Here is a 22,413-nt window from a genome sequence, read left to right on the forward strand (position 1 = left end):
GACTTTAAAGTAGTCCTCCTTTTCGTTCTGGTTCTGGTATTGCTGGTGCCATCAATTGGAAGTTTTTCTGCAAGTACAAATCTAGAGTCAGTGCATATGTCAAGGAAAGTGACAGAGAAATGAAACAAGAACTTTCAGGCCTTTAATGTAGAAGTAATGACCTCTTCTTTTAGTTTGGGTCTTCTTATGACATCCTTCATTCTTCCTGAGCCTATGACTGTCATTCTCCAGTGCTCTAAAAGCTGATGCCATACTTGCACAAAGAAAGATGACACCATACTGTTGATCTGGCAAAGGGTCAAAATCATCCAATTGGCTTTAGGTATTTTTTTCTGGTGAAAGCAGAAGGATTCCATGAAATTAATGACTCAGAAAAAGTGAGGTGTAGAACTGCCTGCATCTCTCTAGTGTGAAACGTACGTAAACCTGAGAATCCAGTGGAATTCTGTGAACAAATGAATGCTTTTTTCTGAGTTCTTGTTCTGTACTACAGAGGCCTGTGTTGCCTTTCTGGAATATCTCAGGTACTTGGTAGGCTAGTAAAGATTTGAGCTGTGTTGCTAGCTGAAATTTGAGTCTTCTAAAACATGTTATTTAGTATGCATTGGTACTATCTTTAGGCTCCCAAAACATTTATTAATGAAATGTCTGTTCCTATGAGAATCGAACGTTAATTTTACCTTCCTTACAATCACCCCACTTGAGGACAATTCTTTAAGAAGTCCATATGGTCTTTATTGTAATCCACATCACTGTGTGCATGCAAAACCTGGTCGAGAAGTGCTTACATACAGGCATGCTATTAGTGGCATCTCATGTATCAAGCAGAAGCAGTAACTTTGATATAGTTGGGCTTTAATGAGCACTGAGCACTGTCCTCCATGGCATTCCCCCAGGGAAAGTGGGAAAAACCTGTTCTAGTTAAGAGTACTCTGAAGTGATCTGAATAACTTGTTAAAGAGCCATACTGAAAGACAAGCTGTGAGTATTTCACTGTTGGCTCTGCAAGGATGAATCCTGAGCCCAGTACTGATCATCATGATCATTAGGAGACTGGCAGTAGCATGTCTGAAGTATAGTAGGTGGGACAGGATTGCATGCTCAAAAAGCCGAATGTTTGTGGAATTCTGTCTGAAGATTTTAAGAGCAGAAAAATGCTCTAGGTAAACTTGACCCTGCTAATATATGGAAGATGTTCTGATACACATTTCTTGTTCTGTGACTGAATAAATGCACTTCTTTATTTGGCAAAATCTGCTCCTCATTGAACATGTCACTTTGTAGGATTCAAAATAGTAAAAGATTCCTGGACTAGCCTGAAATGAGTTTTTTTGGATATGCAGGAGTTATTTCATGGCAATATGAAGATACTTTCTCATGAGGTGGTGGCAGAGGAACCAGAAGAGAATGGAGAATCTAATCCTATTAATTTCTAGTAAATCCACATGAAAGAGCATGATAAAATGGACAAAAGAAATGAACTATTGCTCTAAAATAAAACTAATTTTGTTCTAAAAGAAACCCCTGTAGTCCTGTAAGGGAGTCCATATGAGTCATGGGGGAAATCTGTGCACTATGTGTGGCCCAGGAGTGACCCTTTTTGCTCAGGCGATGAATTTGGAGAATTTGCTTCCTCTCCATGAAGATCTGTAGACAGCTCACAAAGTCAGGTCAGAGAAGCAAGAAAATACCCCACTTAATGGTCACAAATGTAAATAACTGCATTATTATTTCACTCCTACATTTGAAAGTCTTGATAATATCTTCTTTCTGTCAAAGTGATCTTTAAGGAAATTTTCTGTGAATATGCAATAGGTAATGGGTAAAACAAAGTGAAGAAATCCCCTAACCCCAAAAAAGAAAAACCTACTTCAAGTTTTCCAAAGCCCTAAACCTTCTGATTTTCTCTCAAATTCAAAAGCATTTTTGCTAAATAAGCTTCTCATTTTGTTTACCTATTTTTTTTTTTTTTGCTGTTGTCAATGTGGTTTATTACAGATCATTCTAAATCTTAGAGGACATTTTGTTCTTGAGTTGTTTGCCCTGGCTCATCTGCATGGTCCCACTGAAATCATCCACGCCTGTAAGTGAGGATTGTAGGGCTAGTTCCTTCAAGATTTATGTCTAATGAGTTGGACAGGATCTCCTAATTCATATAGTTTATCCCTGCCCTGTTGCAGGACTTCCTTCTGCATTAAATACATATGGTTTTCATCTTGTCTACTACTGAACACATATAGTGATGCTGTCTCAGTCACATCTCTTGGCAAATACTTTACCTTAGGAATAGAAATTATTTCCAAATGTCTATTCTAAATATTTCCCTCTAAACCTCAGATAATTAATCTTTACATGCACTTTTTAACTCTCTAATATAATTTCTCTCCTTTTTCATTCCAAACATTACCTATTTACTGATAGTTTTCTTGGTATTAAGATGCATGCATCCATATAATCTTTCCTTAGTTTTCATGTGCATGTCTTACAATGTTTCTGCATATTGGAGCAAATTACAGTCGCATTCCATTTACAACTCTTTTGTTAAATCTGTGAGTAACACCCTTAAATGTCAAAGCAGATTAGGCCCACAATGCAACGGAAAATTTACTGTAGAGATTGCTTGCAGCCCTGTTTCCTTAAATCCTATGTACATGATGAAAGTTGGAATAAAGTAATAAGATGGTAAGCCAGTGTACAAAGACCTTAACCTGATTTTCATCATGCCAGAGCACTAAGTAAATCTAAGTATAGTCCAACCCAGTCTTCTGGGAGGAGAGACATCAAAGTGCTCAGAGCTTCACCAGTGTTGTGCACATATCCCAGTTTGTCATAGCTTTTCGCCATGCTGGGAATTCACAAGTGAAGTGAGAACAAATTAGAAGGGGTGTAATGGGGAAACGTGTTCACTGGTTCCAGTTTCACCCTCCTACCACTTGTGTTTTTGATTAGCTGAGTATGTCCTTTCTGCCTGATGCCATAACTAACACCAGGAGTGCCTAAAGATCATGGGCTAATGACTTCTGCAGTATCAGCCCTTGGAAAATTCGAAGAAAACAGAAAGAACTGATGTGCTTTACATGCTTGCAGTTAGGGGTGGCTGTCTGCATGACACTGTTGAAAGAAAGCAAACATTTTACAGCACACTCAGCCTTTTTCTGCAGTGGGGTCAAAACATGGCAACTGGCAGTAAGCTAAAAGAAAGTAAGAGTAGTTGAGCTTGCTTTCTGCTAATCTGGGCACAACAGAGTTACCTGGCTCTCTTTTGCCTCACAGTCGAGTTTATCCACTTATTTATTTCCTACTGCACCACTGTCGATAATGCAACACTGTGGGCTATCAGTAAGATGCAGGATGCTGCCCATTTTTCTAGCAGAGTTTCACCTACAAAAGACTAGGAAACCTCATTCAGTCTCAGTAACTAAATTGGTGTTCATCTATGGTCAAATCTAAGTGGATGCCAGCTAAAATTTAAAGCCATCAGTTATGTTCAGAGTGAATGACAGAAGACCTGTTCAAGAGTTACACAGAAAGGGCTTTTCCTGGAAAGTGTTCCTTGAAAAAATCTGAAGAAGTTCCCCAAAATGCTATTGTTGATAAATGTTGTGATAAAGAATGACTGTGTTAAACTTGCTTTGGTATTAGAGCTCATTTCCAAAGTTTTATGTGTAAAAATTTTGAAACATCCATCTTGATGGTGTTTTAGAAGAGAATATTTACATTGTTTAAATTTATTATTAAAAGAAAGCCTTCTAGAAGTCTAAGCAAACAAAAAACAACCTAGTAAAGTCTCAGCTAGAAAAGCAGCCTGCCCAGAGCCCTCAGATTTAGACATTCCTTTATTATTAAATGTAGCACCTCTTGAACTTCTTGGCTAAAAACAGAGACGAGGCATTTTTCACAACAATCTTGATCCAAAGTACACATTACTTTGTTTCAGACATGAATGGAGATGATAGTAACCTTAAATATTTCAATATTTTCATCCTTTTCCACACCTGCAAAGAAAATCCAAAAAGAAGAATAGTCTATCCAGGTCTGTGGAAATGGGTATCATAAAGATGGCAAAAGATGGAAACCCCAGGGTAACCACTTGTTTGCTTTTTGTGCACAGAATACTGTCTTCAGCACAGGCACCACCATGTATGAATGCTTCTGCAGGTGCCCTGGGATGGGGTTTGAGGTCTATTTTAACTCAACTGAGAATGACCTGGGTTTGCTTCTTTATCTGTACAGCAATATCTGCTAATCTGTATCAAAAGAAAGGATCTTAAATTGAGCTTTCTTCTTCTGAGAACAAAGAACTACTGTTCTTATTCTTTATCCTGAAGAAAGAAGCTGCTATGTGTTTTCTTTTGTGTCATGCTGCCATATATTTCAGTGAGAGCTACTTCAAAAATAAAAGTATTTTCTTTGAAAACTATTACAGAAATCAAGAACATTTTTTGTTTTAATGAAAAACTTCAGTGGTTCTTCACAAAAAAAAAGAAAAGGCAAAAAATTTAGATTTTTTTCATATAGAATAGAAAAAACCCACCACTAAATAAATTTTTCATTCACATTTTGTGGGTTTGAGAAAAGGTAATTTGCTCTGATCATATTTGAAATGATATAGGTCAGACACCTTCCTCGTCAGACTTAGGACCAATTGTCAGGATGACATGGAACTAGACAAAGTTTGGTCCTTGTTTCCACTTCTGAGATAAGCTCTTGCCAACTAAAATATGCGTTGCAGTAGGTTAGAAAAGCACTGAATATTTTAAGATATGTAGCGCTGATATTTATCTTTACGAAAAGCTAAACAAATAATAGCACATCAGTGGAGCTTATTGTTATTAAATCTGACAGCCTAACAATTTTCTTTGTTTCTTATTGTTTGAAAGCCTGGTGCCAAACATGAAAAGAAATGCAGACAACCTTTAGAAGAAACAAAATGACTATTAGCAGTGGTCAGGATGCAAATGATAGTACTTTGAAATTGTACCAAATAGAATGCAGGAATATAAACTTCTGTATAAAATACAGACTTGAATTTTCATAAGAAAAGAATTTCTGGCAATGAGGTTTCTTGAACATATGTCTGGTGATGTCCTGATTACTGTAAGAGAAACCTTCTAATACTGAGCCCTTCAGAAGTGTGAATCGGATATTTGGAGGTTTGGTTATATGAGAGATAGTAAATTGCCTATAAAACATTGCACAATTTTACTTTGAGTTGCAATGGAGTATTGGACAAGCAGCTTGATGTATTAACCCTCTATTTATGTGCAAAAGAATGAAGTACAGAACTGTGATTCCCTTCAAGACTTTTTTCTCTACAGTAGACGTTGGCAATTTTCTGTGTAAACTTTCAAATTATTACCTAATGCATTTGGTAAAAGACTTGCACATATGGTAGGCACCAATTACAGTATGCACAGTAAAACTTCTAACAGGTGGTAGTTGAAAGCAGAAAGCATTCGTATTCTTAGAGAGAGAGACAGTCTAGAGTCCAAATGATCTCAGAGCCTGAATAAATATTTAAGTTTGCCAAATCTGTCTATAAATTCCAATGAGCTCATATGTTTTCATCACACAGTATGTATTGAAAAACGTGAAGGCAAAGAGACGAGGCTCTCAGTCACTCTGCTGAAAAAGCACACAGGCAGAAGGGCTGATAGGTTGTTTAATTAAGCTTTGTGGGGTCGCAGACATGGCGGGGGTCCCACAGAAAGTCTCTGAACCTGAAAATGCTACAGGCTTGACTATAAAAAAAGGAAAGGGAGAAGCTGGGCAAAGGACTGCAGCGTGCTTTGCATGCTGCTGTGGGATTTCTGAGAAACGGCCACCGCATGTGCAAGCGGTACGGCTGGTGCAAGGCTGCACGGCTGAGTGACCCATGAGGACAGGACCTGCATGTTGGAGGGTAGCAGCTTACATCTGCTAATCCACTCTGGGACTTGCACTAGCAGCTGTGGAGTGCAGCTGCACAGATGGGCTGAACACATCGGATTTCATCTGTCAGCTTCCCAGTGTTTTTCTCACAGGAAGAAATCACTTGTATCAAGGTTTTCTTCTTTCCCACTTGCTACCATTCCAGAAGAAAGAGCTTCTGATCTTCAGCTGGGCAAACAAGCAGAAGTACAGGGCTAATGGAGAATAAAATCAGAAGTCAGAGGTAGAAAGGTTAACTTTTTGACTGATCACTGCTACTGGTGACCTTTCTGATGTGCATATGAACCACTGTGGATTTGTTTGTGTCAAATAATAATCTGAACATACTAATAAGAGTCCACAGTTGACATATATGAATGGCAAATAAGGTGCCCAAACAGACAAGAAAATCGCTACTTTCTATTACTGCAAAATATAACAGCGTTGCCGTGCAACTGTATTCAAATTGTGGATCTCAGCATTTGTAGTTTGATCACATCATTGCAATCGTGTAAAGAAGGAGGAGTGTGGAAGAGGAGAGTGGTCAAAACAGAGTATTTCACCTGTTCACTCTGGATTTGTGCTCAAACCTGTACCTAGTGTTTGTCACTTCATTTGTAGAGGCGGTGTTAGCAAGCTGAAGGGGATAGTCACACCATGGTGGTTGTGACATTATTGGCAGCAGCTTTCACCCTACTGACACTCAGGGAACTCCTAGGAGGGTAGTGGGTGTCTGGCATGTGTATGTTTTCTTTAACCACTGAGAAATATGCAGAATATTACCCTAGCTGATATGTCATATTATAAAAAACAACCAAACAAAACCAAACAGCACATTACTGAGTGCTGCTGCTGGTATTTAATATTCAGAGCAATGATCTGCTGAGGTTCTCTTGTACTCTTGTGCAAGGGAGGGGAGCTTCCTTGCTACTGGCAATAAAACTGAGCCAGAAAAGATTAAGGATTGTAATGGCAAAAGAAGAATGGAAGCACAGTTCTCTATTGCTCGAATGTTTTAAAATGATCATTAGCAGACTGCCTCGGCTGCCAGGTTAAAAACATGTCTTTATGGATTCCCCAGTTAGCCCATATCTTCTGTCTAGCAATCTGTCTGCTGGCAATTCTCAAGGAAGGAGCACTCCTATTTCTCACATTTTTTTCATAGTTTCTTTGCAACAATGAGGGCTGTAAATTTAAATGCTTCTAAAAACATCCACAGTGCACACAGATATCCACACAGAATTAGTATATTACTATGTATTCTGCTCTTTTATATTGAGATCACAAATTCTTGCTACCTGCTGCCATTAATAGCTATTTCAGAATACTTGCAGAGAGGAGGGAGTTCACTGCCATTTGCTTTGCTAATGATGTCTCTCATACAACAAGGCATGCACAAACAAGGTATAACAAAACTGAGACAGATATTTTCTTTTGTCACTGTAAACCTGCATTCTGAACTTCAGGGAAGGTATCTGATTAATCTGAGAGTACAATATTTTTTGTCTCTGAAAATAAAAATTAAAAATGTTTCAGCTTTCTCATGGGAAGTCATCCTTGGCTAAATGGTCATCCCCATTGAATAACACTTCTTTTTCCACACATTGCATAATGAAGAACTAGACTACCAAAGGTTAGGTTGATAATTTTTTCTCAGTCTCCATATTTGCCAGGAATAATGGATCTTAACTTCTTCCAAATTCTGAGCTTTAAGAACAACTTACAAAGGGGTGCAATTCCAGGGGATAGTATCAGTCATTCCTTCTCAGGTGTGACATCTGTGGGGGGGGCAACTAAAATGTTAGTTTTCAATTTACCTTTCAGCTCTAATGATCTTACTAATTTAAGTACCCGTTGGGAGGTATTCTACTGCTTGAATCAGCCCTTTTTGCCTACCTGTAAGAAAACTGAAATAAACATTTTACCTGCATGTAGTTTATTTTTGCTTTTGAAACAGTGACTCATGAGAAAAAGACAATATAACATCACTCTTACAGAAAGTAAATGCAGTGTTGACAGTGTTATTGATGACTTTGGAAGAAGCCAGTAATCACTTTCTGTGGGGATGAAAAAAAAAGAATTCGCAACATATTTTGCAAAATTTACCAATCAGATCACAAATCTGAGGGTAGGTATCAGCAACATTGAAAGTTAAAATTATGAATTGTAGGTCTTTTTTCTTTGACAGTATGTGGAAGATATGAAATAGAAAATGGATGCCCATTTTAATAGTTATAGAGCACACAGAATTTTTTTCTATTTTCAAACTATGAAACATTGAAATTCTGCTTTTTTTTTTTTCAAATAGTGAGGAGATATTCTCTTGCAGAAATGGGAAACAAGAAATTATCGTATTCCGGTATGCATAAAATTAATTTAGGAATATGATATTTTTACACTTGCATGGGTAGGATTTTTCTGTTTTTTAAAAAAACATCCATCAAGGGTCTATGAGAAGTTCCAAGATATTTGTTCTTTCCTTCCTTGACTTAGCTAGTGATACTTTGGATGATCTATAACATCTGAGAACTCATTTGCAACACTCAGAATATGAGAGGAAGCCTTGGCAGACTAAGGGAACCTTCTCTCTCCTCTCTTCTTGCTAAACAAAAGTTTTCTCTAAAGCAATGAGAAAACTTCAAGCATGTGATCAAAAAGCTAAAGCAATAGACATGCATGGCCACTTCTATATCAAGCCTTTCCTCCTATTTCAGCAAATTATTAAATTATTTTTCATTAAATGAACTTCTCATGTATTATGTTCCTAGCTCTTCCAGCTATGGAAAAATCTTAGAAAATTACCTCATGTAGCATTTTCTCCAGGTATTGGCATCCTTTGGATGGACAAGCTGAGAGACACAGACCGCTTCTTAAAGTCCTGTGGGCTACAGAGTCACATCTTATAAAATCAGCTTGAAACACAGGTTTTTAATATTGGTTTCAAGCAGAAACATTGTGGTGCCTGTGTTTGCACCTTCTTACTAAGACAGGTTAGTTTAAGGAAAAAAGAGTCGTCATGAGCATCACTGATATCCAGAGGTCCTGAATCAGATCTTACATAGGTAATTGAGAGGTGCTCCATGAAGTCTTTAGGGAGGGTCACACACTACCTAATTTCACTTAGTCATACTGAAGGCCTATAGTGAATATGTGACACCTAATTTTAGTAAAGGTAGAGATCCCAAGTGACACAGTTCCTTGATACCATCAGAATGCCACAGCCAGATGTTTCATTAGCATCAATTATGGGGTCCAGGCCCTGAGAATGCTGCTTCAAATCCCTGCTCTGTTTTAGTCAATGTCGTTTAACCATGACTTTATATATCCATCATTCACAGATGTTCTCAGCAACGTTTGCATGTTCAGGCTGTCCTAATAGATGTTTCAGTGGTGCATTTAAATCTAGGATTTTGAAACTTTTAACTTTTCAAGTAAAATTACCACAGAATAAATGTATCCAGAGAAGCAGTATGTTTACAATAATACAACAGGCTTTTAGAAAGTTTGTAGTAAGAACAAGTGATTGGGATTAAGAGGGCTCCATTCAATTTGTTCTGGTAAATTTGCTCAACGTTTTCTACTTAAGGATAAAGTAGTGAGGTTGCTATCTGAACTAGCTTGCTGTTTTGAACTTTAACTCCTGTTCTGCAATAGGGTTTGTCCCCTAAGACGTGTTGAGCAGGGTGCCAAGAGAAAGCTACTCCATTTAATAACTGATATTAGGAGTACAATTCTAACTGTAATGCGAATAATCAGAACTGTGTTTCTGAGTTCAAATTATAGTTAAAAATGGTTATATGCAGCATTCCTCACATTAAAGCATACCTTTTAAATTAAAGCATACCTTTTAATGTGGGAAAGGAAGAGCCAGTTCTTTTTCGACAAATGTTGTGAACAGATCTTTGTAATATCATAGTTGCTTCTCTTTTTTTTATTCATCATGTTTATACAGCTTCACTGTCATTTTAACACGTAAGGGGATACTTGTGACCAAGACCTCCTGTTCCAAAAAAACTGTTCCAATAAAAAGGCATACATATAAATTACCTAAGAACAACTGAGATACAGCTATAGAACAGCTATAGAAAGGGAGGATATGAAGAGACCGTGACCCACAACAACCAACAACCCTCCGTTGGGGAAGGAAGCTCTCTTTTTAGGCTCCAAGAAATTTCACTCAACATTAGAGATTTAATACACTCCATCGCTTATTATACACAATGGGAATAAAATAGTTTCTTTTACTATTTGTTTACAGAGTGAAACAAGCAAAATAAAAAAACTTGGGTGAAATTCTGACCTCACTCGCAAAATTCCTGCTAAGATTTTAGTCCTAACTCAACCAGTGTGAGTACAGAGAACAACCCACAGCTGCCTCATAAAGTGGTCTCTGAAACTCCCCATGAAGAAGCACTGGGCTGTTCCCTATACTCAGTCCACTTGACGATTTTCAAGCGTAGTTTTGCAGTGCAGTTTTGCTGGGAGCAGTGCAGAGAGCGCAGTCGGACAGCTTTCTAGGAAAATAAGCTTTGGCTGAGGAAAGAAAAATAAATTGGCCAAAGGATGTTCACTTCAAGTTGCCAGTGGAAGTGTGGTGAGACGCTTTAACTCTATCACAGCTCAGTTAGACTCAGTTGAGGAGTGGGAAGGGTTTCCATGCTGGACCAAATCAGTGATCTGGAGAGTTTAAAGATTCTTTGGAATTTTTATAGTGGGTGGAAGAAAGATGACTGCTTCCCCAGTTACTAATGACTTAGCAAATCAAGATTTGCTATCACTGGGGAGATAATGAGATGGCACTGGGGGGTTGCATGACTAGCATTTGAGGATGAGTGTCCTCCTTAAATCTTGACCCACTGAGTATGCAAATCTCCTTTTTTTGCTTTTGTAATTTTATGTTCGTGCCAGACAGCTTTCCTTAACATGTTTAATGGAAACACTGGATTGGCCATCATTTCAGAGGTTATAATTTTGGTTACAACATTGGTTTTTAAAGTCTTTGCTAATTAAGTTGAGATTTTTACTTTCTTGTCGTACAGGAAGTGTCCTTACGGCTTTCAATTACTTCAGGTTTTCTTTTTAGGATGTTTTTCTATTTCTTTATATGTTATTTATCTATGTACAACAACAAAGCCTGATGGTTCAAAAATCCAAATGTCTGTGCCCTTTTGTCTTACATTCCCAAAACAGCGGACTTAACGGAAATACAAGTTAATACAAGTGTGGACTCAGGATCAGAATTCTTTGAAAAGCGGGAACTCTTACAGTTTAGAAGATTTTAAGTCATCATGAGATAATAATTTCTGTGCTTCAGCTTATATTAATTCATCTATCTTACTCACGAAGATGATCAAGAGCTAGTCTTTGAGGGACTGAGACCACCTTTTCTTCTAGAAAAATAAAATAAGGAAGGTGAAGCACTTACTCTTCTTTCAGGAAATACAAATGATTTTCATAGCAGGAAGGGACTCTTAACAAAGGCTTTTCACCAGCCTTGTGAAAAGGAATGGAGGAAATTAAAAGATGCTGCATATGGTCCCCTTGCCTTATTTCTTATTCAGTAGTTAAGTTCTTCTCTTTCTCTCTTTTTTTTCCTTTTTTGTTTGCCAAAAATTTCATATGTCCGGAGAGTGGTCAAGAGTGAACAGATAATGAAAAACAGAGCTCACTATATATCACAGTAATGCTTACCTGCCAAACCCACAACTTTTTAACTGAGTTTGAAACAACCCCCTGATAATTTACCAGTCAAATGCTGCAGAAGATTCCTGAGAACCGGAAAATGAAGCTGAGGAGAAATGAAAGTGGATTAGCAATGTCCAACGCGGGGGCCATGCTTAGTTTAGAGAGAGCATTAATAGCGAAAACCTAATCCGTTCTTCACGTTTCTTTTGAACACCTAACATGCAATTTGCAAGGCAATTTAGTATGCAAAAATATGCTGGGTGGACATGAGGAACTTGGTGCTATTTGTGCAAATACAGTACACATTTAGATTATTGTGGGACTGCAGCCAGGTTACTTGGGAGCAAGAACACAAACCTCATGTTCAGCCTCCTGGCAGGGAGCACTCACGCCAGAAGCATGATTAATCCCAGCAAAGGAGGGTGTTTATGGGGTGTCACAGTCCTGGCGGAACTGCCCCTTGTGGATGCATACCAGGCAGCTGTGTTTGGACTCATGCGCTGGATCCTTGTTCTTCTCTGTTCCCCTGGGCCTGGGCAGGCTCTGAATGCTGACTGTGGCCTTGGCCTCTCAGGCACACTTTTATGCTTGCACCTACTGTTGCACCCTCTTTAACCTTCTTTTTGGGATGTACCACAGAGATTATAAAGGGTTTTTTTACACTGTCCACATGCAGCTAGTTGACTTAACATCAGAGATTTAAAGCAGAAGAAATGTCTGTACACAGTTTTCTTCTCCTTGGGGCCTGGAGCATTTCCTGGGGTTTGGATGGTGCCATAGCAGTCGCGGGTCCCCTCCTTTGCACCCTAGTGCTCCAGCTTACCCTTCTCTTCACAAGTATAGACTTACCTCTAACTCCTCTGAGAAACTCCCCATCATTTTTCAGAGCTGCAGTCAGAGTGTTCCTTGGCTTGAAGACCAGTCTTTCTTAGCATGCTACTTCCTGACACTTCTCTGTTTTGTCCTTTTACTGGCAGTTTGCTTTGACTTTATTCTGGGACTCTTTATAAATAGGTGTAAAGTAAATATGCCCTGCTTTAAACACCATCCATCTTACTTTTGCTAAGGCGGTTCAACTTGAATGGAAGATCGTTTGCATTAAGGGTTCATATTGCTCTCTGTTGTGCTTCTTCAGATTCAATCTAGGAGGTACTCCCACTGCTCAGTATTAGCAGTTTAATAAAATTTACTAGATTTTGTCATTTTCACTTAGAGAAATTTCACAAACTACCAGACAGAGCCAGGACATGAATTACTGTCCTGGTCCATGAGCTGTGCTCAGTCTTTCCACTCTGCAGGTTGCAAAATTAAAGCTATGAATTCACTGTTAGGAACCATTATTAGTTCATAGTACGGAAAATGTCTGTGGTATGGGCCACCTTATCCTTTGATAAGTTTATTTCTGACTTTGCCTTTTATTTCATACCTGAGAAAGCATACTCTATTTCATAGCCACTCAAGATTTATGAGTTTGGGTTTGTGTTTAAAAGCTCCAGTGGGCTAGGTAAGCACATTCTGTTCTTGTCTTTTTACCTGAAGTTCACTAAAACTATCCTGCACCAAAACACTCCACTTGGGGTATTAAAAATGTACATCCAACTCCAGGATCTACAGACTAGTTGGATATGAACACTAAGTTATAGTAGGATTTATGCATACCTGTAATATAACAGTGAGATATTCTTTATCTCAATCTTCAATAGTACAGCAGATTCCACTGCTGATCTTTCTGTTATTGTTGAGGGAAGCCCATTTGCTGTGTAGAAAACAGCAGAGTTAAAAATCAAGAATGTAAGTGACCAGGAAAAGCATATAAAGGAGACAGTATTTAAATTCACTTGTCATGTTCCTATCATTGGAGAACTTAAGAAGTCAAATTGTCTCTTCTTACAGAGTTGTTATTATTTTGTTCCAGGCAGGGAGTAATGTCAGCTCCTGTGCAGAATAAAGTGGTGAAACTCATACTGCACCTGGAAACTACCCAGTCTTTGCCTTTTTGGAATACCTTTTCTTGACCTTGTGGCCTCAAATATGAAAAGCTGCCACACACACTCTCTCTGGCTATAGATACTCTTGAGATCCTATTTCAAATGTGTTGGGGTTTCATGAGGTATGTAGTACCTGTGCTGAATTGTTCTTCCCCATGTGCCTCTCCTTCACTTTGACTTTCTATCTGAGTCTCAGCCAACATTTCACTCCTCTCCACACATGGATCTCATCAACACAGAGGCGAAATGGTAGGAGAATGCCTTTTCAGTGAAGGGCTTTTCCAGAAAAAAGGAGAGATCTGAACACTTGGCTTCCTCTGATGTGGGCGGAATTCTGTCCAGTGATAGGGCAAATTCTGCTACATCCTGTACATGCTGCCCCACTGTTTTCTGAACTGAAGAGCTCTCTGCCTGTTCCACAACTGGTGTGTTATGATAGTATATTTGTCACTTAAGCTACTTGCTTCTTGTGTTCTTGCAGTGTGATCACTATCTGTTTTTTTTCCATTCTACTGCTAAAGATATTTTATTTTGTCAGGTTTGGGATGAAACTCTTGCCAAATCTGCAGAGGCTTGGGCTGCTACATGCATTTGGGACCATGGACCTTCCTACTTACTAAGATTCTTGGGCCAGAACCTGTCTGTAAGAACTGGAAGGTAGGCAGATGCCCTACAAAACAGTTAATTTGTCAGCCTTTGAGCACCTTTTGAGATCCAAATCTTAGACTGATGCAAGTGTCATTCAGTAATCTATCAATAATTGATATCCATCTGTGTTCATTTGGCTTAAAAGCATTACTGCTTAATGCTGTGCCCCTAGTGATGCATGGAGAAATGTATATTTAGGTGACCCGCATCAGAGGAATTAGCAGCAGAAAGTTCCAAAATACTTAAATTTAAAATGACATGTTTTTCTTTCTGTATTTTAAACAAACCCAGGTATCGATCTATTCTCCAGCTGGTAAAGCCATGGTATGATGAGGTGAAGGATTACGCTTTCCCTTACCCTCAGGACTGCAACCCCAGGTGCCCCATGCGATGTTACGGACCCATGTGCACCCATTACACACAGGTTATATAAATTATATTCTTCTATTCAAAATCTGTCGTCCAAAGCTGGACTTTTCTGTGATGTATTTATAGCTCTCTCTCAAATAAATGTGTGTGTGTGTATATATATATATATATTTCTTTTCAATTTGGACTTCACCAATAATAAATATTTATTCAGATGGTTTGGGCCACTTCCAATCGTATAGGCTGCGCAATCCACACATGCCACAATATGAACGTCTGGGGATCTGTTTGGCGACAAGCTGTTTACTTGGTATGCAACTATGCCCCAAAGTGAGTTGCTTTCTTTTAAATATTGTTTACTTTTATACTTCATGCATGTTTTGGTCCTCTCATAGGATTGCTTACTTCCTTTTCTGCAGCTTGACCTCTTGTGCTTTTTCTGCTGGCTGCTCCTTCGTTCTAACTTTACATTTGAACATACAAAAAATGCATGACTTCAGTATACAAGGAAGAAACAGAAATAACTTGATGTGTAAGGAACAAACCCAAACCTTTGTTTTCTGGATTATTATTATCATCATCATCGTTATCATTACCATTATCATTATCATCATTATCATTATCACCATCTTCCTTCTTTATGTTGAATCCACTTTACTTTCAATTCCTTATTTCTTTGCTCTGTTATATATATTCATGGTGACGTAGCCTTCTTCAGGTAAGCAATCCCACTGTAGTTCAGAACCCTTGATGTACCATGAATACATGTTGTTGCCCACAAGATACTTTTGCTTATGACCATGCTGCATAAGGTTATCCATAGCATAGGTTTCCTACAAAGTCCATCTACCTAAGCTCAGTGTCTCCAAATCTCACCTTGCCTTCCATGTTAGGGTCCTTCAAAGTGTAGACCATAGACACCCATAGGGAGCCATCTATCAGGTAGCTATGCAGACGTGTTAGGTTGGAATGAAGAAATGAATTTTACCCCAGCATTTCCTAGACATCATCCCAAGCTTATATCTGGGTGCAGAATGGATCAGTAACATGTGGCTCTGGGAGAGCTTCTTTTTGAGGTCTGGTTTGGACTAATGCTTCAAAAACAGCGTGAACAGTGTAAATGGTTGGTTTCTCTTACTCTATATTAGTCAAAGCCATAATTCTGTACAGAAATCTAAATATAATTAATTGAGCATGTTTTCCATAAACTCACAGTGGCACAGGTCCATTTGTGGTAAAGAACATGCAAGAATATGCCATTATTCTAGCTGTTACATGGGTAGAAGGATTTTTAAAGATTCTGAAACTTAAAAAAAAGATAGGATTTAGTAAGAAAACTGAATTCGGGAAAAATGGCCTGTGGAAATCAAAAAGATTTCTCTGTCATTTTGCCTTTAATATCTAGTAGAAAAGGGTGGTAAGAAATGAATGTGAGGGAGCAAACATGAGACAACAAAACTGTATCTGAATTTTAGCTCTACAACATGGACAAGGTGAAATTAAAGTTTGTAAAAGAAACCCAAATATTATTTATTATTTATGTTAATTTGAAAAAAAACCCCAAACCAAACTTCCAGAGTACATCTCTCATGTACATATATAGAAAAAGAACGTTTTTTTGCATCATACATATTGAAAACTGCTGCAGTTTGTGTATCAGTTAGTAATGAATTAATGACATTTTACATTTTCTCAGTATAAAAGTCCTACTGTTTCTCAAACAGCAAACCAAAGCCCAGGCTTCTTCTCTGGATAAGATTTCGAGCAGAACTTTGGTTCATAGGTAGTGGAATTGGGGGTTTCTCATCTACTTATTGTACAGTCACAAAAGGGATACTGAGTGGTCTTGTCTAGCTTAAGTTCATATTCCCAAGAATTAATTAGTTTGAGTTAAGTAGATTTTGCTTAGAGTCCTTGGGCACACATGCAGAATTTTCTTTGCCAGTCAGTAAAGGCTGTGTCTTTCTGAGTAGGGAACTCCTCTAAAGAAGAAGAGGATATTACAGCTCTGACCCAAGTTATTGATGTTGGAATTTGGCAAAGATTTAGGATTTAGAACTCAAATAATTTTCACTGATACTATGCTGTAATGCTGTAATGCTGAAAACAGTATCTATGCTTCTGAAATCAGGAAAAAAATTTAGGAGAATAACTGTAAAGTTTAAAAGTCCCTGCCCCTGCTTTTCTAACAGACTGGCAGAAATCAGCCATGTGTTGCATAGAAAATGAAGCAGAAATTAGCTTTCTGTATTTCCATATCTGTTATCAAACTAAATATATTTCCTGAGCACTCAGTCTGCTGTACCCATTTGGAAGAGAAGTAGGAATGAGAAAATTATTTGAGAGATTCCTACTTTATTCCAAGGCACAACCCAGACCAGGGTTTTTGATCCAATGTTATTGGCTGGGAGGTGAAGGATGAGAAAATGTTTCATAAATAATTGCATTACTCATTGCTATACCATGTCACATGCAAACTAGAGGCAAGTTCCCTGATCAGTGAGACATAACATTTAAATAAAAGTCTAATTTTAACTTTCTTTCTGCATACATTATGTATGTTACATGAATCTCTAAAAGCCCAGATTTTATATAAGCACCTAAAAGTCTAGATGTGTTTTTCAGATGTTAGATATTTCAGAGTAACGTCTTTTCATACGTTCAGTTTCCAGACTTGTACCCCTTTCTGCTCAGGCTTTAGTACACAGCACTATTCACCACATGGAAGCCCTCCTTCTCCTCCCATTAATATATATGAGATCGCTACAAATGTCCAAATACAGTTCTTTTTAATATATTACTGTTGAGAATACTTTTCATCTTGCCTTTTCTCTCACCATGGATTCTACCCCAGAGCTTCACAACGTGGACCTAGGGTAGTCCAACCGGAGAATAAGATTTCACTCAATTTATTTTTCTACCTTTCAAGAGTAACTGTCAGACAAGAAACTGCTCAAGGAAAAACTTGCACCAATGTTTATGTCGCTAAGGTCTCATAAATACAGCCCTCTGGTAACAAATACTCTGTCCCAGGCTCAGAGAACCAAAAATCACTTGGCTGTAGCAAAAGCAAGAAAACTGGGACTTTACCATGGAAACTAAAGGATATAGAATTGACCACTGGCCTGGGTGACATGGTCATTCACCTGCTGGTTTTTGGGAACTGGTAGATCAATATTTGTCAGTAACCTCCAGAAATATATTAATGTATATTTTCAGTAACAGGGCATTTATAGGGTATCGTTGAAGATAATAGCTTTAATTTACCAAAACAACTATGTTTAATGATTGTTTTTCTTCCTCTCTGAAATTACTAAGCACTCTTTTTCCTTTATTATTTTCAGGGGTAATTGGATTGGAGAAGCACCATATAAAGTAGGAGTCCCGTGTTCAGCTTGCCCTCCAAGCTATGGAGGTTCTTGTACTGACAATCTTTGTTTCCCAGGAGTAACATCAAACTACTTATATTGGTTTAAATAAGTTAAGGTTTACATAATTTTAAAAAAAAAAACAAAAACAAACCAAAACCAAAAACCCATGGATGAGTAACAAGAAGCTTGTATATTGAATTTTGCACATATTATATATAGAGAGATACTGTAATAATACTCTGATGTTTTCTTTTTGTATGCTTTTGTATAGTTAGCTTTCAAAGTATAGTATAATTGGTTTTAACACTTTTGGCTATGACTCACATTAATCCTTTTATATTAATATTTTGTTAAACGAGAGCAAAATAATTTTCACCTTAGCAAGTCTAGCTTCCTGAAGATTAGGCTCTATAAAAAGCACATTAAAAGACTAAAGAATATTACTTCCTTTAAAAGATAATAGTTCCAGAAAGAGAAGTGTCATTGTTTAATACTGTGCTTTAAAAATGGAGCATGACATGCAAAACAACAAATTGTCCTCACACTTAATGGTTCCTCCCATTTACACAGGTGCTTTGACTTGTAATGTCAATGGGAGTCTGAGCAGAGGAGAACGTATGTGCAAGAGAAACTGCAGGATATTACCTACCTCATGCACAACATCAGTTCGTTTACGGTATTTCGAGAGTTCAGCACGTGGCTGCTGCTATCATCAACCATGCTGGTGTGCAGACAGGAAAATTAGAGACAATAAGGAACCACACTAGCCAAGATGCAGTGGCTGTTAACTCACATGCTTAAAGTCTTACCTAGACAGAAGGTTACATGACTTTAAATAATGGTATAATAGCACAGCCTAATTCTACCTTCCTGTGCTTCTGGACACAGTCATAATGGCGTAATGGTGCTTTGCAGCAGTATATTTATTTTTGTACAGGAAAGCAAAGAAATATACTGCTACAAAGCAACACACATCAATACATGGCATTCTTTTAAGCTGTGTTTGCCAATATATGTGTTATCTGCCTGACTGAAACTCAGCCAGGTAAAACTTTCAAGAAGAGATAAGACTTAAAATTAGATCATAGGATTTCCAAATAAAGGACATTCGGCAACTTTAAAACTTCATACAGATTTTTTACAAAAAATCTAAATTTCTAAAGCAATTGGCGGTGTCCTTTAAAATATATTGCACTGTTTCTTGAAAATATCTGTGTGAATTCGTAAAACCCAAATCTGTTTATTCTTACCTTTCCTACTAAAACCTGAACACCTTATGGGTCCTTACTAGAACATTTATAAAGATGACATACACTTTAAGATAGACTATTATACAGGTAGTTTTCTTGAAAAACAGATTATATAAGGGAGGAAATCGAATGTCAGCCACTACTATGTCATTGAAATAGCCTTAAGTTCTGGCTTTGTATTACAAGCCAGAACGTACTCCACTTTAAATATACATGTTTAGTCTGCTTGCACTGCTACGTTTATAGTTCTGAAGTTTATGAACTTTGAAAAGCAATACTGAGTAAAGCAAGCAGAACAACAGAGGATTTCACTAATGCTACACATGTATGTGTATTTAAGACACTAATTCAGTCCTTTTGAGGGTGTTTGAGATAGTCCGTCATCAAAATTTCAAGTATCATATTGGTGATATAAAAGGAAAGATCAGAGTTTGAATTCTCTGTGTATTTTTTTTAATCCAGGAAGATAGCTGTGTGTGGGGAATGAGCTCTACAGCTTATGAAATGTTGCTGGTGCTCTCCACCTATCTGACCCCTCAGAGAATGTCAACAACAGATCTATGGCTTTTCAGGCATTTCTGATTAGTGAAGCTTCTCTGTGTGACATGAGAACAACTAGACAGGACACGTGTCCGTGTTTAGAAAGAACACTTGTAATATTCTACTAATTTTCACCCTATCAGTTATAATATAAATAGTTTTCTTTTTGGTTTAAAAGATTTGAACTCGGACAGTGCTCAGTCAGTCAAACACTTTGGTTGAGTAAAATCCAAACCTATTTTGCAAGAGAAACACAATCTTTTTGCATCATCTATATACACATTGAGAATTCATTGAGACAAAACTACTAGGTGGGTCACTAGCCCTCAGCCAGCCCAGTTTCTAAAAAAGATGCATGTGACAAATAAGTTTCTGTTCTGCACAAGAAATCTTCTCTGGTTGTAAAGACAGCACAGTTAAAGCAGTGTATCTAGCTATTTTCAGTACTTTTTTTTGAAATACAAGATAGGAAGCAGAGCATAAGAAGATGTTCAGGTTAAGCCATGGACCCTGCAACAGTAGGTCTGACAATAAATGACTATGCACTTTGGAACTTGCAACTTGTATGTTGTATGGTACATTTTCCAAACAGGACTAGACATTGTAAATTAATTTATAATTCTGTAATTCAGCTGAATTTATTATGACGGGTATATATGTTATCATATCTGTTACTTTTTAAGTTGCTACAAATGCCTTGATTTTGTGGAATATTTTGTTTTTCATGGACATAGAAAACTTTACTTTTAACAAAGAGTATACAGGTTTTTTCACAACATCCCATAGTGGTGCTAGGGATTAATTATTGTAATCACACTGTAACTGACAGCAGTAAAAAAATTATCTGGATATAAGCTACTTCATACAAGCAGCTCCTGATAAAACCAGCCACAAGCACTCAAGTGTTAGCTGAGTATTTTTCACTGAACAGAGAGGATTACAGCTCATCACATATTTGATTACCACATGAAATTTGCCCTTCAGCTTTATTTGATAAGCAGTTTACTGAAGGCCTTTCTGTATTAGCTATTTGAATCAGCCCGATTTCTACTATCTTTTTTCCCTTGGATGATGGGAAAAAGAGCAGTAAAGCTCTACTTTGATTGCCAGTGTCAGTGCTAGCTGCCTGATAACCTGACACCAAGTGCTGCTAGAACAGAAGTACTGAAATGCGCAGAAAACTTCAGATGTCCTTGGCAGTAGATCTGCTCTGATACACTCTGAGGAAAATACTTGAGGAGTGCAAGGCTATGCTGAGGCAAAATACTCCCAGTTGCTATTCTTATAGCCTTGAAGATTTGTGTTAATTCCGTCCAAGACAGACAAATTAGCTCAGACTTCTGTTCTAAATATAAAACTATGGAAGTATACACAAACTAAAATGAACATAAAAATATTTTTGGTCAAAATACTGTGAGAGGCATAAGAGCAAAAATGAAGTAATTGGTGTCATTAAATATTGAGTGCAGCTGTTTATAATATCTGCTTGTGATTTTTTGCCTCATTTAAACATCTAAGATGGTGGGTAGCAATTGATACCTTTTGGTGCTAACCTCTATGTTCTGGTGCTGACGTTATACATTATTTTTTGTGAACGATGATGTTTACTTCCAATATTACCATATACACTCCACTGTTCATGAGATCTTTTTCAGCTAAGCATATAATTTGCCACTAGGCCAGATTTGCTTTCAAAGTTCCTTTTTATGGCTGTTTCAGGCTGTAATGAGTTTTATGTGCATCAGAGATGAAAATGTATTCCAGTTCAAGACTAAACCAAACAGTACCCTGCCCTCATCACAACAGTGAAGAGCTTGTGGAACAAGTTATGAGGAGAATAAGACTTTAGACAGTCATAACTTCAGATTGGTGCTGAGCAGGTTTTGGTCACCCCAGATCCTCTCTCTGGGGTAATAAATGACTTCAGAAAATCTGTGCTTGACATTGCACATTTATCCTGGGGATATCTTCTCTGAGATCAGTTTGTTCACCTCTGAATTCTATATGAGTTGGATCAGGCCTCACTGAAAACCATGGGAGATTTAAAGTAATTTTTGCAGGACTCAATGAGAGATTTATGGATGGCAAAGTTAGACTTCATGTGCCATCCCCCATCAATACTGGGAAACACCATGTGGCTCTGAAGGAGGAAAACTCCCAGAGCAAAAGTGCTCTATACCACAATTGGGATCTAGCAGAAAGAGACAAATCTGTACATATATCCATATCTATGTCTACTGATGGATGGGTCGATAAATAGGTAGAGATAGCTGTTTATATCTTATCTTCTGGGATCAGGTTGCAAAAATGAATGCCCTCTTGTGGCTGAGAATGCCAATATTGGTTTGATTTTATAGGAATCCAGTTTTTGCAAAATTGCAAAACAGAAAATTCACATGCTCTGGTTGTGAGATCATAATTGGTCTGATGATCTCAAAGTGCACAAACCTTCCCATTTGGATTCATAAGGAGAACACTGGACTTCTGTTAATAGTAACCTGAAATAAACACAGCCTTCTCAAACTGCTTTCTTTCAATAGAAAATAAGTGGAAAATCAAGAAAAAAATAGCTATTACCCATCTGGTTAATTCAACAGATGGTCAACAGCATATCTGGTTAAGAAAATAAAATAAAATAAAATAAAATAAAAT

The 22,413-nt window shown here is 37.7% G+C and overlaps 1 protein-coding gene across 1 annotated transcript in view; it reads left to right on the plus strand.

The window, feature by feature from the left end:
• Positions 1 to 18,080, plus strand: part of PI15 (peptidase inhibitor 15) — a 22,478-nt gene extending 4,398 nt beyond the window's left edge. The window contains exons 3-6 of the mRNA XM_010016942.1: positions 14,122 to 14,240; positions 14,523 to 14,655; positions 14,815 to 14,930; positions 17,945 to 18,080. Of these exons, the coding sequence (XP_010015244.1) occupies positions 14,122 to 14,240; positions 14,523 to 14,655; positions 14,815 to 14,930; positions 17,945 to 18,080 (504 nt within the window). The remainder of the gene's footprint in view (positions 1 to 14,121; positions 14,241 to 14,522; positions 14,656 to 14,814; positions 14,931 to 17,944) is intronic.
• The last annotated feature ends 4,333 nt before the right edge of the window (positions 18,081 to 22,413 follow it).

This window comes from Nestor notabilis, unplaced genomic scaffold, assembly GCF_000696875.1.
Source record: "Nestor notabilis isolate BGI_N333 unplaced genomic scaffold, ASM69687v1 scaffold20636, whole genome shotgun sequence".
In the NCBI taxonomy this organism is placed as follows: domain Eukaryota; kingdom Metazoa; phylum Chordata; class Aves; order Psittaciformes; family Psittacidae; genus Nestor; species Nestor notabilis.